Here is a 16,842-nt window from a genome sequence, read left to right as displayed (position 1 = left end):
TTTTTCAAGATATATCAGTGGTGGTACAGGTAGTTAGGTTAGTCCATTTCTGCTGATGACTGTGTAGTATTCCATCAGATGCACACACTACATTCTATATATGCCTTAACCTAGTCGTGGACATTTAGAATGGGCCTGAGGGGACAGTGGTTCTCTGTGAGATGTCCTGTGAACTAGTTTTTAAGGCATATTTAATTCCACTAAGAGAGAGCAGATGTTCTCCACAATGGCCAGAACTGGAGTCATTTACATTTTCACCATAAGTGCCTGAGGTTTCCTGTTTCCTCGGTTTCAGAGCATGCGGTATCTAACTCAACTTTGCATATAAACAGCCAGTTGTCCCACCATTCTTTGTTGAAAAGATTCTCCTGTCTCCACTGAACTGCCTTTGCACCTTTGTTAAAAATCAATCAATCATATATGCGTGGATCTATTTCTGGACTTGCACATCTGTTTCATTGATCTATTTGTCATTATTATGCTAACGCCACACTGTCTTGATTATATTAAGTCTTAAAGTCAGGTAGTGTAAGTCTTCCAACATTTTCTTCTTAAATGTTGGTTTAGCTATTCTAGATCACTTGCATGTCCATATGAATTTCAGAATCAACTGTCAGTTTCTACAAAAACCATGCTGGGATTTTGATTGAGATTACATTGAATCTATAGATCAGTTTGGTGAGAATTGACATCTCAGCAATATTGCATCTTTCAATCCATAAATATGGTGTATTTCTCCATTTGTCTTATTTAATTTCTCTAAGCAGTGTTTTTAGTTTTTAGTGAAAGATTTGAACATCTTTCATCAGACTTGTCCCTAACTGTTTTATGTCTTTGTAATATAAGTGATATTGGGTTTTTTTATTTCAACTTTTAATAGTTTGTTGCTAATGTATAGAACTACAATTGATTTTTGGTATACTGATGTATATTACAACCTTGCTAAGCTAGTTCTAGAAGCATTTTGGTAGATTCATTAGAATTTTCTCTTCTTATTTTTAAAGATTTTATTTGTTTTTAGAGACAGGTGAAGGGAGGAAGAAAGAGAGAGAGAAACATCAATATGTGGTTGTTTTTCACATGCCCCCTACTGGGAACCTGGGCTGCAACCCAGGCATGTGCCCTGACTGGGAAGTGAACCCACGACACTTTCGTTCACAGGCTGGTGCTCAATCCACTGAGCCACACCAGCCAGGGCTCTCATTAGAATTTTCTAGATAGATGACCATATCACCTGCAAATAAAGACAATTTTACTTTTTTCCTTCCCAATCTTTGTCTTTTATTTCCTTGCCTTATTATCCAGCTGAAACCTCTAGTACAATATTAGTTACATTCACATAACTTTTATTACAGTGTATTGTTATAAGTGTTCTATTTTATCATTAGTTATCATTGGTAATCTCTTATTGTGTCTAATATTAAAATTAAACTTTATCATAGGTATGTATGTATAGAAAAAAACCATAGTATATAGGGTTTGGTACTAACCCTGGTTTCAGGAAACCACTGACCCTGGAATGTATGTTGCGAACTGTCGGTGGCAGGGGACTACTATATATGGATCTGAAGAACACACTTCTAAATAACCCACGAATCAAAAAATAAATTAAAAGAGAAAAAATTAAAAGAGAAATTAGAAAGTATTTTGAACCAAATGAAAATTAAAACACAACATATATCAACATTTGTGAGATGAAACTGAAGTGGTACTTGGTAATTTATATTACTGAGCACCTACATTAGAAAAAAAAAGAAAAATTTAAAATCAATGTCCTCAGCTTCCACCTCAAGAAACTAGACAAAGAAGCTCTGACTGCCGTAGCTCAGTGGGTTGGGTGTCATCCCACAAACTGAAAGGCCACAGGTTTGATTTCCAGTCAGGGCACTTGCCTGGGTGGAGGGCAAGGTCCCTGGTTGGGGTCATGTGAGAGGCAACTGACTGATGTTTCTCCCTTCCCCTCTCTGTAAAAATAAATAAATAGATCTTTAAAAAGAAACAAAGTGGAGAAAGAAGAGTAAATTATACCCAAAGGAAGCAGAAAAAAGGAATAGTAACAATTACTAGTAAAGCAGAAGTCAATTAAATAGAAAACAAGTAAGAAATTCAGAGAAACAAAACAGGTTCTTTGAGATCAATAGCAATAAACCTCTAACTAAGTGAATAAGAAAAATATATAGAGAGAAGACACAAATCACCAATACCAGAAATGAGAAGGCTGACAATACTACTGAGTCTACAGATACTAAAAGGATAATAAGGAATCAAGTTTATTTTTTAATAGATTTTATTTATTTATTTTTTTAGAGAGAAGGTAAGGAAGGGAGAAACGGAGGGAAAGAAACATCAATGTGTGGTTGCCTCTCACATACCCCCAACTAGGGACCTGACCCATAACCCAGGCATGCGCCCTGACTAGGAATCAAACCAGTGACCCTTTGGTTCACAGGCCGGCACTCAATCCACTAAGCCACACGAGCCAGGTCAGGAATCAAGTTTATATCAATAAACCCCACAACTTAAATGAAATATATAATTTCTTGAAAGACAAAAAGTACCTAAGCTTATTTAAGAAGAAATAGCCCTGAAGAGCCTATCAAAGGGGTTAAATATATAGTTTAAAATCTTCCCCCCAAAATATCCCATCATCAATACCTGGTATACATAACCCTCAAATCTGTTTTCACTAGCACAAGGGAACAGCAGCAACATAACTCCAGGTGACATTAAAAACACTCAAACCTCTGAGCCAACTTTAAAATGTATATGATTATAAGAATAAGCTAAAAATAACATGCTACAAACTAAGGGAATGTGAAAGCTAATTATTGGCCCCAGAGAATTTGCTAAAAATGAACTTTGTGAACATTTTCAAAACTAGGCCATCAGGCCACAGGACTCCTCAAACATGTGGGAACTGGATCTCAAACAACTGACACCATATCAGTTTAGAAAAGACAGCACAGAACTATTTTATTTTGGGGGAATAAAACTAAAGGGATGATGCCTGTCCAAACAAATGATATCCCTCTTTTGAATAAAATACATCTTTTGCTTCAGAGACAAACTCTCTTGCGATCTTGTCAAGAACCTTAGCTTTGCCCTGCCTCAGACTCCTTATTTGTAAAACACAGATTAAAATAAAAGCTGCCTAGCCCTGACTGGTGTGGCTCAGTGGGCTGGGTGTCGGTCTGCAAACCTAAAGGGCTCGGGTTTGATATTCAGGCAGGGCACATGTCTGGGTTTCAGGCTGGGTCCCCAGTTGGGAGCGTGTGGGAGGCAGCCAATCCATGTTTCCCTTGTATATCGATGTTACTCTCCCTCCCTTTCCCTCTCTCTAAAAACAGATAAATAAAATCTTCAAAAGAATAAAAGAAAAGCTTCCTAAAGTCCAAGGTTGTATCAGATGAGTATTTGTGCTGGCCTTTTAGATCCAAGACCTATAATTCTATGAAATTTGTAATGCTAACACTAAACCAGGGGTTGTAAGAACATTGCCAGCTTTATACAGGGTGAGGCAAAAGTAGGTTTACAGTTGTTCATATGAAAAATATTGCAATAATTAATAAATAATAATATAAGGATAAACTCTGTATTTTGCATACCCAAATTATAAACCTACTTTTGCCCCACCATGTATGAAATCCAACTGGAAAAGTGTTCCAATGCACATTAAGAAAAAAGCTAAAAAAAAAAAGGAGGTATCAACCAAGCACCTAGATGGGACAGGGGCTGGGGGAATGGGCAAAAAAGGTGCCGGGATTAAGTACAAATTGGTAGTTACAGAATAGTCATGGGGATGTAAAGTACAGCATGGGGAACGGAGTGTCCAAAGAACATATATGCATGACCCATGGACATGGACAACGGTGTGGGGATTGCCTGAGGGAGCTGGGGAAGGGCTGAGTGGAGGCAGACAAAGGGGAAAAATGGGAACAACTGTAATAGCATAAACATTAAAAAAAGAATAGAGGGTGAAAGTGTCTTTTTAAATAGAATATTCAAAGCTCCAATAAGGAAGCGATATCTGAACAAAAATCTCAAGGCAACGAGGGAACAAACCATGAAGATGAATGAACACTGAGGAAAAGGGGACAGTTGGCGCATGCACAGGCCCTTGTGCAGGGATGTGCCCAGGCTGAGGGATGACTGCTTACGTCTCAAACTCTTTGAGGGCAGAGGGAGGAATTACACAAAGCAGGAGGAGCTCAGTAAATGTCAATAGGAGACAGGAAGCAAAAGAGGGACTGTAATATTGTACCCAGAGATTTTGAGGTTGAATTTTGGGAACAGAGTAAAAGAAGCATCAGTTTATAAAGCTGGAGAACAGCCCTGGCTGATGTGGCTCAGTGGATTGAGCATGGGACTGTGAAGCAAAGGGTCACTGGTCTGATTCCTAGTCAGGGCACATGCCTGAGTTGTGGGTCAGGTCCCCAGTAGGGGGTGTGCAATATGTACCACACGTTAGTATTTCTTTCCCTCTCTCCCTTCTTTGCCCTCTCTCTAAAAATAAATAAATACAATTTTAAAGCTAGAGAACAGGTGATTAACTGATTTTATGTCCCATCTTTCCGGCTTTCTCTTAAAAATATTTCTCAAATGCAGATGATTCAAGGAATTTGAAGATTTTGTGTTTAATATTGCTTTTTGGCTTTGCTTTGAGTTGAAAATAAGGGTTTTTTTAGTTTGTTTTTTACTATATTTATGATATTTTGTAGATATTTAGACCTCTTTAAAGATGAAAGCTTGGAGTTCAAATTATTAATACTTTCAAAATGATCTTATTATTTGGAAAAAATTAAAATACCATTTATAACAAGAATAACAATTTATAGGAGAATTATTAATAAATGTGAATAGAAATGCTTCTCCCCCGCACCCAAATGGTCGAGAGAATTGGGTCTGGGATTTGGATGGTCTTTTGCGGTGGTTTGGGTAGTTAGCATTTGCCTCTGCAAACAACTCTGGATGACTCGTACATGGCCATGTCACTGTTTTCCTAAATGGTATTTTTAGGAATTGGAAATAACAGAAAGTTCTGGTAGACTTGCCACTTGTCCTCAGTAACTTGTGTAACTAACTGCCTCTTTCCCAGAAAGTGACTGAGCAACACCAGCCCAGATTATAAGTGTAAAAGAGATGTTCTTATGTAAGACAGTAGCAATAACAGAAGATGCAATACTGGTTTGGTTGCTGGTTTGTTTTTTACTTTTAACTTGGTTTCTGTTTAAATTACAGAAGGAAAATTCTTTCTTTCTGGGTTTGTTGTTGTTGTTTTTGTGAGAGTTTTTCAAGAATAAGTGGGGCCCTGGCTGGTGTGGCTCAGTGGACTGAGTGCTGGCCTGCAAACTGAAAGGTCACCGGTTTGATTCTCGGTCAGGGCACATGCCTGGGTTGTGGGCCAGGTCCCTGGTGGGGGCTGGCAAGAGGCAACCGATGGGTGTTTCTCTCCTTCTCTATCTCCCTCCCTTTCCTTCTCTCTAAAAATAAATAAATAAAATCTTAAAAAAATAATAAGTGGAGAAGTCTCTGGTCTCAAGACACAGTCAGCGCCCATTTTGTTTCAACGTCACTAAAATACAATGAATTTTGGGACTCCACTTTTGGTCTTTCCCCTTCCACTAAAGATTTTTAAGTATAAAATTTTTCTATCTTTCACCTGCTTTTTAAAAAAAATTAATTTGCATTCTCCACTTTTTGGTTAAAAGGTAACAAACTTGAAAACATAACACAATAATATAGGTGGAAATTTAACTTTATTATTTTTCTGTTATATAAGTAGTGTATATTCATTATATAATAAAAGGAGAGAGAACAAAAGGCATAAAGAAGTTAATTTTTAAATTGCCTATAATCCCATTACAGGAAAAAAACTTACAATTTTGGCATATTTCATCACTCTTTTCCTATGTATTTTTTTAATATAGCTCAGATATTACTATAATAAAGTACTATATCCAGATTTTACAACATAACAAAATTATTTTTTTCATACCAATTAAAATTCTCTTTTTAAACATAATTCTAAAGGCAGACTAAAAGTCCATCATAAGGATACACTATAGTTTATTAAACATCTCCTAATATCAACTACTTAATAGGAAAGTTAGTGGGCCAAGTGATATAAACACTGTTACAGCCATTCTGTTTTCTAAAAAGATTGGTCTTGAGGACACAGGGAGGGAATATGCGGAGCCAGTGAGGGCGAGGGGCTGTCAAGGCCGACAGTGGAAGGAGAGGACTCAGAGGTCCTGGCCTAGCCGCTCCAGCTCATCGAGGAGGAAGCACATATCAGCCTGAGTCAGTGCAGGGTTGGCCACAATCATGCGGAAAAAGTTGCCCCGGGTCCCATGGGGCTGGTAGCCAATCATCATGGAGCCCTCTTTCACCATACGCTCCTTGAGTACCGGGGCCACCTGTGGAAGGGGTGCAGAATGTCCAGCTGCAGCCTGGGGTCAGGTGAGGGTGGGGGGCTTCCTGGCCAGCGAGTTACCCAAGATGCATTTCCCTCCCACCCAGGTACCCCCCGGAGGTAGCACCCCCTGCTCTGATCCTGACTGTGGCCCCAGTTTACCTTTTCTGCCACAACCAACCTGCCTGGCCTTCTCTCCCGTCTGCTTTATTCCCCATCTTGCCTATATTCTGGGCCATTTCCTGTCAAATCCTGAGTTCCCTGATGTATAACACTGCTTTAGTCTAACTTCAAGCCCCAGTCATCCTTAACACTCCCCCCCCTCTGAATTCCTGTAATTTTTTTTTATCTGTACCCTGTAATCTAACATGTGTATTTACAAGAGTTCCTTGAACACATCGGTTTCAAATTGGTAAGTCTTGTTTTCTAAGTATTGCTTCTCTAGGACAAGAACATTCTTGTCCTTTCAGATCATCTGCAGCACCTACTACCAACCTATACTTAGGGACCCATGACGTAGTTCCTCACCTCTAGGAGGCATGTCTGGGCTGGACCTACTGGGTTGCTTGTCCCCAGTATCAGGGAGTAAGTAAGGCTCTTCCATGACCTGCCTGCCTCACATCTCTGCCCTGGACCTGAGCTCCCTGCAGAAGTCCCAGCACACGGGTCTATGTACGCTGGTGACTAACCCTGTGACGTCCCTCTCTGTCTTCATCTTACTTCCCAGAAAAACACCTTATTTTCCATCCCCATCCCCACAGCAATGAGGACAAGTTGGTGTTTTCCAGTTTATGTCCCCCCACCTCAGGAGCAATAGATCAGCAAAGGGACAGGCCATGCCACCCAAAACCAGCAGGTGGCGTAAATACACAAGCTGCGTTAGTTCCCTCACTGGGTTAACCAGAGCCTGGGGGGAGAGAAAGCCTACCTTAGCCAGCCTTTGACTGTAATCCAGACTCTTCTGCTCCCCCCGCAGACTGGGGGGCAGGAACCAGAAACACACATTGACAAACTCGGGCTGGGAGGAATGCGGAAGAGAAAGGTATAAGCTCAGGAGAGGGGGTGTCCCCTCTCACTGCTCCTCTTCCTCCATCAGGGCTTTGCCTGTAAGACAGGCTAGGGGTGTAGCAACAAAGAGCACAAGGTAGGTCATACCTCCATGACCAACTCAAATCCTTCCCGCTTCTTCATTTCCTCCACCAGGTAACTTCGAACAGAGAGTGAGAAATCACAGGTGGGGGAGGAAAGAAAATAAAACGGACCCAGAGAATGAGCTGGAGAGGTGGTGAGAGCAGTAAGGGGTCTCAGGGAAGGGGCCTGGGGAGAACTGGAACCACGCCCACTCCTACCGGGCAAGGGCAAAGGCCTGGTCCACACGCCGCTCCAGCCCTTGCCCGCCCTGTGCCTTCCACATGAGCCACAACTTCAGACAGTCCACACGACGGCCACACTGCACCACCTTGTCTCCTGTGTCCAGGGCCACATCGTAGAATTTGTCCTGCTGGAAGAGGTAGCTGGCCTGGGACCCGTGGCAGCGCTTGAGCAGATTCTGTGGGTGGGTAGGAAGGTGTCAGACCCACCCTCCCCACCCAGCTTTCCTCCAGCACTTTACTGGAGGACCTCTCAGCTCGGTCCGCCCGCTCCTCTCCCTGGAACCAAGTGGCTGCTCCTCTTTCCCTAGTGGGACAGCTGCCATCCGGCGCAGATCCTTTCCTCTAATCTCCTCCCAATACCCAGAGTTCTTCCCAAACTCAACCCAGGTCCCTTCAATTCCAACTTCAAGCTGGAAACTTTTTCCTTTGCATGAAGACAGGCCATGGGGGACTGAGAGAGCCCATAACAGGAAATTAGGGTGGTCGAAGATATGCAGCTTCAGGTGGGATGGTAAGGAGAACACAGTAAGGCCAGGACCCCCTCTAAGATGAGAGAGAAAAGAAGACAGAGGTCTAAGTTGAGAGATGGGACAAGGCCAGAGGCATGGGCAGACCCACCGTGGTATCCCGGAGAAGAAGAGCTGAGCACTGCAGGCCTGCTGCGAGGAGCTTGTGGGGGTTCCAGGCCACGGAGTCAGCCCTGGGGTGGGTACGGCACAGCTGGGTCACCTGGCTCCTCCTTAAGCTGTCCAACTAAGCTCCTCTCCCTTCCCAGACCTCAGCAAAAGGGCCTTAGTCTCACCCCAGCCCAGCAGTCGAGAAGAGCTGTCATGTCTGCCACCCGAACTCCCAGTCCCAATCAACCATCTCTCCAATCCCCCTCCCACCCATGTCTTTCCTCACTGCCCCTAGACGGCGACTGTTCTACGGATCAAATATGTGAATGGTGGGACTCGGGGAGTGGGAGCTGCAGGCACCTGTGTATCCCATCCAGGAGATGTCTATGTGTCTGTGACAGCAGGGCACTTCCACCCCAGGCGGCCTGTGGGGCAGAAGGAGCAGCATGGGTGTGGCCTCGGCTCAGCCCAGCCCACCCTCAGGCCCACATCCCACTCACGTCCACGTGCAGCCACAGCCCATGACGCTGGCACACATCAGCAACTGCTTCCAGGGGGTCAAAGGCCCCCAGTACAGTAGTGCCAGAAGTGGCACTGACCAGGAACGGCACAGCACCCTAATGCAAACATGCAGAGGGAGAAAGAGGCCGCAATGTCATTAAAAAGCAACCCAGAGAACTGGTGCCAGAGCCCATTGCTAAACTCTCTGCGTGCCTGACCTGGGCCCTTTCAACCTTACAAAGCACCTCTATCTCCTTCCATCTGCAGGTGAAACACTAAGATTCAGAGGTGTGAGGAAACCTGCCCCCAAGCTGACGCTCCAGAGATGGAATCCAAACCTACGTCAGTCTGACAGTCCACCTCCAAAGCTCATACTCTTTCAAATTTCAGTGCCTTACTGGAAGATCAAATGTCATTTAAAAATTTCTAATAGTATAAAAGTTTATAAAGAAATTGAATTAGTATATTTTTTAAAAGTCATAAAGAAAAAGCCCGGGCCCAGATGGTTTCACTGATGAATTCTACTAAACATTTAAAAAAGAATTGATAGCTCTGGCCAGGTCACTCAGTTGGTTAGAGCATTGTCCTGTTATGCCAAGGTTCTGGGTTTGATCCCTGGTCAGGGCACATGCAAGAATCAACCAATGAGTGCATAAATAAGTGGAACAACGAATCAGTGTTTTGCCCTGGCTGGTGTGGCTCAGTGGATTGAGTGCCAGCTTGCGAACCAAAGGGTCTCTGGTTCGATTTCCAGTCAGGGCACATGCCTGGGTTGCAGCTTCAGTCCCTGATTCTGGCTCATACTGCTGGCAACCAATCAATGTTTCTCTCTGTCTCTCTTTCTCTCTTCTTTCCCCTCTGTCTAAAAATGAATAAATTTTTAAAATCTTTATTTAAAAAAAGCCCAGTTGGCTTCTTTGCAGACAGAAATTGACAAGCTAAACCTAAATATCTGGAAAAAAGAACAAAGTTGGAGGGCTTGCACTTACTGATTTCAAAACTCACTACAAGGCTACGTTAATGAAGACAATGTGGTCTACAGTATAGAATGCAGATCAATGAAATGGAATTGAAAATCCAGAAATAAACTTTCATATTCACAGTCAATTCATTTTCAACAAGGATGCCAAGACAATTCACTGGGGTAAAGAATAGTCTTTTCACAAATGGTGCTGGGACAACTGGATATCCACATACGGGGCGGCGGGGGGGTGGGGTGGGGGGAAGAAGTCAATGACAGCTGTCAGAGGGGAGAGGGGTTTTCGGGGCTGGGTAAGAAGGGTGAAGGGATTAAACAAAAAACAAAAACCCTCGCAGACACAGACAACAGTATGGTGATTACCAGAAAGAAAGGGGTTGGGGGAGGTAGAAGAGGGTAAGGGGGGATAAATGATGATGGAAGGAGACTTGGCTTGAGGTAATGAACACACAATAGAGTATACAGATGGTGTTACAGAACTGTACACCCAAAACCTATATAATTTTATTAACCAATATCACCCCAATAAATTCAATTTTTACAAGCCATTTAAAAATGAAGTTGAAGCCCTTTCTCACGTCATACACAAAAATTAATTCATAACAGATCATAGAACTAAATGTAAGAACTAAAACTACAGAACTCTTATATGAAGATATAGGAGCTTGAGTTGGGCAAAGACTGCCCAGATATGACATCAAAAGCACAGGCAATCAAAGAAAAACTAAATTGGAACTCATCAAAATGTAAAACTTTTGTACTTCAAAGGACACCATCCAGAATGTGAAAAGACAAACTAGAGAATAGAAGGAGATATTACAAATCATACATCTGATAAAGGACTTACTTATGTCTTGAACAGAATTGAATAAGCACATGACAGGATGCTCACTCAACATCATCAGTCATCACGGAAATGCAAATCAAAACCACAGCAAGACACCACTTCACACCCACTAAGATGGGTATAATCAGAATGAGAAATAACAGGTGTCAGCGAGGATGGGGAGAAACTGGAACCCTCATACACTGCTGGTGGAATTATAAACTGGCACAGTCACTTTTTAAAAAAAATCCTCACCTGAGGACATTTTTTTCACTGATTTATTTAGAAAGAGGAATGGAGAGGGGAAGGGAGAGAAAGAAACCTTGGTGTGACAAAAAAAACATCAACTGGTTGCCTTCCGTTCACACTCGGACTAGAGATGGAACCCGCAACCCGGGCATGCGCGCTGACCAGGGATCAAACATCGAACCCACAACCTTTTGGTTACAGTGCGATGCTCCAACCAAATGAGCCACACTGGCCAGGGTGGGTGCAGTTGCTTTGAAAAATAGTCTAATGGTTCCTCAAACGTTAAACATGGAGCTACCATATGATTAAGCAATTTCACCACCAGGTATATAACCAAAAGAAATGAAAAACATATGTTCACATGAAAATGTATACACAAATGTTCAGAGCACCAGTATTCATAATAGCCCCAAACTGGAAACCTAAGTCCATCAACTGAGAAATTAACAAATAAAATGTGGCATATCCACACAATGGAATATTATTCAGCAATAAGAAAGAATGAAGAACTGGTACGTGCTACAACAGGAACGACCCTTGGCAACATTATGCTGAGTAAGAGAAGTTAATCACCAGAGGCCATGGGTACTATGACTGCACACCTATGAAAAGTCCAGAATAGCAAGTCCACAGAGACACCAACAGGTTAGTGGTAGCCCAATGGGAAGTGTGGGAGTGCGGGTGACTGACAGCTAGAAGGTATGGGGTTTCTTTTGGAGCTGATGAAAATGTTCTAATGTTTATTGTAATGATGGTTGCACAATTCTGTAAATACGTTAAAAACTACCGAATTGTACACTATGAATGAGTAAATTGTAAGGCATATAAATGGAATTACATTTCAATAAAGCTATTACCAAAAAAACCTTATACAATAAACAGTAATACTCCACTGATCTCCACTGCTCATAGTGCTCCTCAGAGGCAACATCCCTATTCAATAAATTCATATTGTTCTAAATAATAATAAGCTCAAACTGTCCTTCCTCTACTGCAACTTGCTATATATTCTTTTTATAGAGAGATTTAAATATATAGTGGAGGTATTTTCTTTCTTATAAAAAAAGATTTATTTTTAAAGAGAGGGGGATGAAGGGAGAAAGAGGAGAGAAACACCGACGTGACAGAGAAACAGGAATCAGTTGCGCCCCACGTGCCCCTGACCAAGGACGGAACCGCAGCCCAGGCACGTGCCCTGTAGATTGAACCAGTGACCCCTCGCTTTGTGGAACGACACCCAGCCAACTGAGGCACACCAGTCAGGGCTACAGTGAAGGTATTTTCATGTTAGTATTTATGTTCCCACCATATTCTTTTAAATGTCTATGTAGTACTCCAGTAATAACAATAACACATAGTAGCTAATATTTATACAGTGCTTCATGGGCTCTAACTGCTTCACATATATTAATTCATTTAATCCTTATACCAGTCCTATGTGTAACTTCTACATTATGTTCATTTTACAAACCAAGACACACAGATATGGCATCGTAATTTATCTACTGATAGACATTAATTTTTTAAAATTTTACACTTTGCTCCAGTGCACAAAATTCAAACTACTATGATGATTTATAGAATAACCTTAGCAATGGGACTCTGTATCAGTGGCCAGATACTTTTAAAATTTATATAATATACAGTACCAAAATGCCCTCCACGGTGGCTGCAGCAGTTCACATAGCCCCCCAGTGTGGAGGGGGTGCCGGGCCTCCACATTTCCCACAGCTCAGAGTCGCACTCCTCACCACTGGCCTGCACATCTTCCCAAAGTTCTCTCTGTACAGACCCTCCCTGCACAGAGAAACCCACCACAGTACACTTCCGGCCCCCAGCACCCTCTCTGTGGTGCCGCCGTGGGATTCCACTCAGTAACTCAGTCATGCTCCTTCCTCTTGGAGTCAGATCCTGCCTGTGGGTCTCGGCAGAGTCCCTGAGAGGACCACAGAGTCTCCTGGCCCCTCAGGCTCCCCATGGATCATTCCAGCCCACAGAAGAGGCAGGCACAGAGATCAAGAAGAGGGATGAGGGAAGCCTCGAGTAGGGAGAGCCCACAGAACCCACCAAGAAAGGGACACAGCCCAGCTCCACACCTTGCTGCGTACCCCAGTGCCCCTCACTCACTCACCTCAGCCTTGGCCAGACAGATCTGCCTCTCCAGATCCTCAGGGATCATTTTCCCTCTGGAAAAGAAAGTTGAACGGGTAAAGATGTAATTGGTTCTCTAGGTTAGGAAGTGTTGAGATCAGGGTAATATGGGTTTAGCAATACAAAGGCCACAGTGTTGATTTTTCCCTAAGAGGGGTGAACATCTCAGGGGACAGGGCAGGAGACTCTAGCACTGAGAGACAGAAGTAACAATTCTGAGGAACAGAGAGGGGACAGCAGAGGGGGGGACCTGCAGCCAGAGCTTCCAACAGCAGGAAAGTATGCAGCACCAAGCCCAGTCAGGGCCACAAGGACAGGACTGTCACCTCTCATCTGCCTTGACCACTCGGACACTGTCGGTGCCAAGGCCCAGGAAAGCGGCTCCCTTTTTGATGGAGTAGTGACACTGTGGAGGAAAGCAGAGAGCACGTTAGGCTACGACTGGGAGGGCAGGGAGGGTGGAGAGGGAAGAGACTAGTAAAAGTCAAGTGTGAGCTATAATAGAGGAGCCCCTGTAGACCTGAGCTTTTTAAGCATTTATGAGCCTTCAAAGTGCTAGGGTATCTGATTAAAATGCAGAGTCGGATACGATAAGTCTGGGGTAGGGGCTGAGATTCTGCATTCCTAATAAATGCTCCAGCGATATTGATGCTGCTGGTCCATGGACTACACTCTGTGTGGAAAGCGTGTGGACTGTGCCTGCCTCACTCGCTGACCCTTCCTCTCCCCACTCCCCAGACTGAAGGCAAGGTGAATGGGAGCCCCCTTGATTGGAAGGAAGCACAGATGCTTGAGGGCAGGCTGGGCTTGGAGGAGATGAGTCTGGACAGGCAGAAAACCTGACAGATCCCAGATCCCACTGGCTAGAATCAGGAGCTTAGCGAAGGCCTGTGCCCCTTCCCCACCTCCTCTGTTGTGAAGAGGGCCAGGGGTGGCAGTGCCTGGAGGCCCCTCCTCTTGCAATCAGGATAGCGCTGATAGCGGGCCAGGTTCATAGCATACATGTTGGCGATGGAGCCACCTGTCACAGAGGGGGATGATGGCAAGACAGAGAGACAGTGGGTCAAAACTGGAGCTTGCTTCTCTTGACCTCTCCACCCAGAAGAACTGATAAAAAAAACAACAACAACACAACTGATTGGTCCCCTGGTCACGAATTCACAGGGCTCCACAAATGGACTGATAGCCAAGAACAGCCCAGGGATCTAGATCCCTGACTGTCCCCCAACATATCCTGGGCTGTACCCAAAACAGCCCCCACCCAGGGGGAGCAGGCACAGGAGCACTGATCTCAGGGACTTTTTGGCAAACACAGGGATACAGAGTATTGGGCAGCCTCTTTCTGGTTTGGCCAGAGCCCAGCTGGAGAGGAAACAAAGAGGAATGCCCCCTCCCTGCCAGCTTAGAGCAAGAGCATTGTAGGGAAGGAAGAGCCCTTAAAAAGGCCAAAAAACACTCCCCTCCTCACATACCAGGGCAGAAGACCCCATCCCCAGAGCTCCAGCCCACGAGTGCCCGAAGTTTCTTCAGCACTTCCTCTTCCATGAGTACAAACACAGGGGCGATTTCATAAGTGTACCTGCCAGGAGAAGGAACAACGAGAAAAGGGAAGGGACAGGGAGGGATGCCAGGTGAGATTCTCAGAGGAGTCAAAGAGAGAGCAGGTGGTGAAAATGAGCAAGGGAAGGGCCCACAGAAAGGAAGGAGTTGGTGACAAAAAAACAAACAAACAAAAAAAAAAAACAAGGAAGCAAGAATGAGAACAAACTAGGATCAAGAGACAGGAGAGAGCTTGGAGAAAGGGAGCCTGAATAGCACAAAAGGGAAAGACTCTGCAGCAGAGATTCTCAGAAAACGAGATGGAGGCAAAAACCGTTTTCTTCCCCTCCCCCTAGGGCAGTCTCGTGCAAATCCATAGCCTTCGTGGAGCGGTAGGTGGGGCCCCTGGCATGGCTCACTGGCTGGTATTGAGGCTCTCAGTGACAATGCGCCCGGCCAGAGCATGAGGATCCAACCCTGAGAAGAGCTGGTTGAAGAAGCGAGGGTGACCTGGAGAAGGGGGCAGGGAGCTCAGAGTGGAGCTGGGTACAAACTCCAAACACTCCTCCCACCAGCAGCCAGGACCCACAGGTCTTCACGCTGTAGCGGATCACAGCCCGGCACCGCTCCAGGATTTGTTCCTGTGACTCCCCCTGGCTCTGCAGCTCCAAATCCAGCAGCTGCTTCAGCTCCTCCGGCTCCTTCCACTCACAGACCTCGGAGGAGAAGCGGGAGATTCTGGGGGCCCTTAGACATTCTATCAACTGGCTGTCCAAACGACATCTCAGTATACACAAGACACCACCAATGTGCACTTAAAGCAACACATGAATAATGGTAAATAAGCACAGTCAGACCCAGTACCCAATCCCTGAGGCACACAGTGAGACGGTAATAAAGTCTGGGGAGAAGTCTTGTGGAAGGAGCAAAGTTCTGAACCAAGTTGATGGACAGAAAGAGAAGGGAGAAAGGACCCACCTTCTCAGTAGCACTGGTCCCTTTCCAAATGACTTCATCCACAACAATCCCAAACACATCCCGGAGCAAGGCTTCTGCAGCCACAGGGTCCCAGTCAAGGGAGAGGAGTGGTTGGGAGTCGGCCATCAGGATAAAATCTATGAGCAGAGCAGGAGTTATTCCCTACTCAGACTGTGTACCCAACCTGGACCTAACCAGCAAGAATCCCAACGTCTTAATGCGCCTAAGGCTCCAGTCCTGCAGCTCGATTCCAGCCTTCACTGTGCAGACAAGGGCGACTGAGAGTGTCCAGGGAGAAAGCCAGTTGAAACAAGTGAGAGGGAACAAGCCAGTTAGCACTGAGCATGTGAAATCTAGTGGCCACTGCCCACCTAAGGCAACAACAGCGGCTTACCTTCCTTTTCAGGTCTCTGTTCAGGCAAGCTGGAGGCAGGGCACACGATTCGATTTTCAGAATGTTAAGACCAGGGCAGCAGAGGGAGTGAGGTATAAGCAGCAGTCACATGGCTGTGACATCACTCTCATGACCCTGCCCTTAAGAAAAATGTACACAGATTTGGAATAGGGACAATAGGTTAAGTACCCTGAATAATCATTAGCTGATAGGGAGGAGGCCGAAAATGAGATAAAAGGCAAAAACACAGGCCACCTTAACCAGAGAGTTAAGAGAAGCAGAGAGCCAGCAGGAAGAAGGGCTTCCCACCCTGAAGCAAAGAGTCCAGAGTGGGGTTCCTGGGAGATGTTTGGCAGGCAGAGAAGGGCAAAGGGAGGGGAGGCTGAGGGGGTAGGGGAGCCCGAGAAAGACCAGTGGAGGTGAAATGGTTTAGGCAAGCTTCAGAGGCCTATCTCTGCATCCCAACGCCCAGTCTTTTCAGAATGGTCCTAATCTCTAAAGCTCTCTCCCAAAGCAGGAAGAAAAGGTTACACCGAGGAAGAATCTTGCTAAGTAACTGCAACCCTGTGCCTTGCAGGCTGAGAGTGCTCCATAAACAGGGAGTGGCAGTTTGAAGTGAACACCAGCTGTGTTCATGACAGGGTGCTGGGACTGAGAAAGCCTCCCTGTCCCACTGGGAGGACACAGATGCACATGCAACAATTATCGCCCAGGGCTCGGCTGGATGCTGACTCCAAGGGGCTATTCAGGAAAAGAGGAGAGGGGTGAAGACTGAAGACTAGTGAAGATAGGAGGGGACTGGAGCCAAATCCTCAAAGTAGGC

At 44.8% G+C, this 16,842-nt stretch overlaps 1 protein-coding gene across 6 annotated transcripts in view; it reads right to left on the bottom strand.

The window, feature by feature from the left end:
• Positions 1-5,895: 5,895 nt before the first annotated feature.
• Positions 5,896-16,842, bottom strand: part of CSAD (cysteine sulfinic acid decarboxylase) — a 22,510-nt gene continuing 11,563 nt past the window's right edge. For 4 of the 6 annotated variants that reach the window (XM_045829025.1, XM_045829023.1, XM_045829026.1 and 1 more), the window contains exons 2-15: positions 15,626-15,762; positions 15,237-15,363; positions 15,067-15,157; positions 14,581-14,687; positions 14,014-14,129; positions 13,435-13,514; positions 13,089-13,143; positions 8,903-9,019; positions 8,763-8,827; positions 8,404-8,485; positions 7,762-7,961; positions 7,568-7,619; positions 7,341-7,430; positions 5,896-6,416 (exon numbers count right to left, since the gene is read on the bottom strand). In XM_045829025.1, coding sequence (XP_045684981.1) covers positions 6,243-6,416; positions 7,341-7,430; positions 7,568-7,619; positions 7,762-7,961; positions 8,404-8,485; positions 8,763-8,827; positions 8,903-9,019; positions 13,089-13,143; positions 13,435-13,514; positions 14,014-14,129; positions 14,581-14,687; positions 15,067-15,157; positions 15,237-15,363; positions 15,626-15,751 — 1,482 coding nt within the window. In that variant the 5' untranslated portion in view covers positions 15,752-15,762 and the 3' untranslated portion in view covers positions 5,896-6,242. Of the gene's footprint in view, positions 6,417-7,340; positions 7,431-7,567; positions 7,620-7,761; positions 7,962-8,403; positions 8,486-8,762; positions 8,828-8,902; positions 9,020-13,088; positions 13,144-13,434; positions 13,515-14,013; positions 14,130-14,580; positions 14,688-15,066; positions 15,158-15,236; positions 15,364-15,625; positions 15,763-16,019; positions 16,160-16,842 lie in introns of those variants that run through there. The other 2 variants (XM_045829024.1, XM_045829028.1) reach the window with 2 other exon arrangements.

Source organism: Phyllostomus hastatus, unplaced genomic scaffold (genome assembly GCF_019186645.2).
Source record: "Phyllostomus hastatus isolate PE091 unplaced genomic scaffold, TTU_PhHast_1.1 phas_scaffold_93, whole genome shotgun sequence".
Lineage (NCBI taxonomy): Eukaryota > Metazoa > Chordata > Mammalia > Chiroptera > Phyllostomidae > Phyllostomus > Phyllostomus hastatus.
Note: the sequence above shows the minus strand (reverse complement) of the source record. Positions and strands in the feature narration are given on the sequence as shown.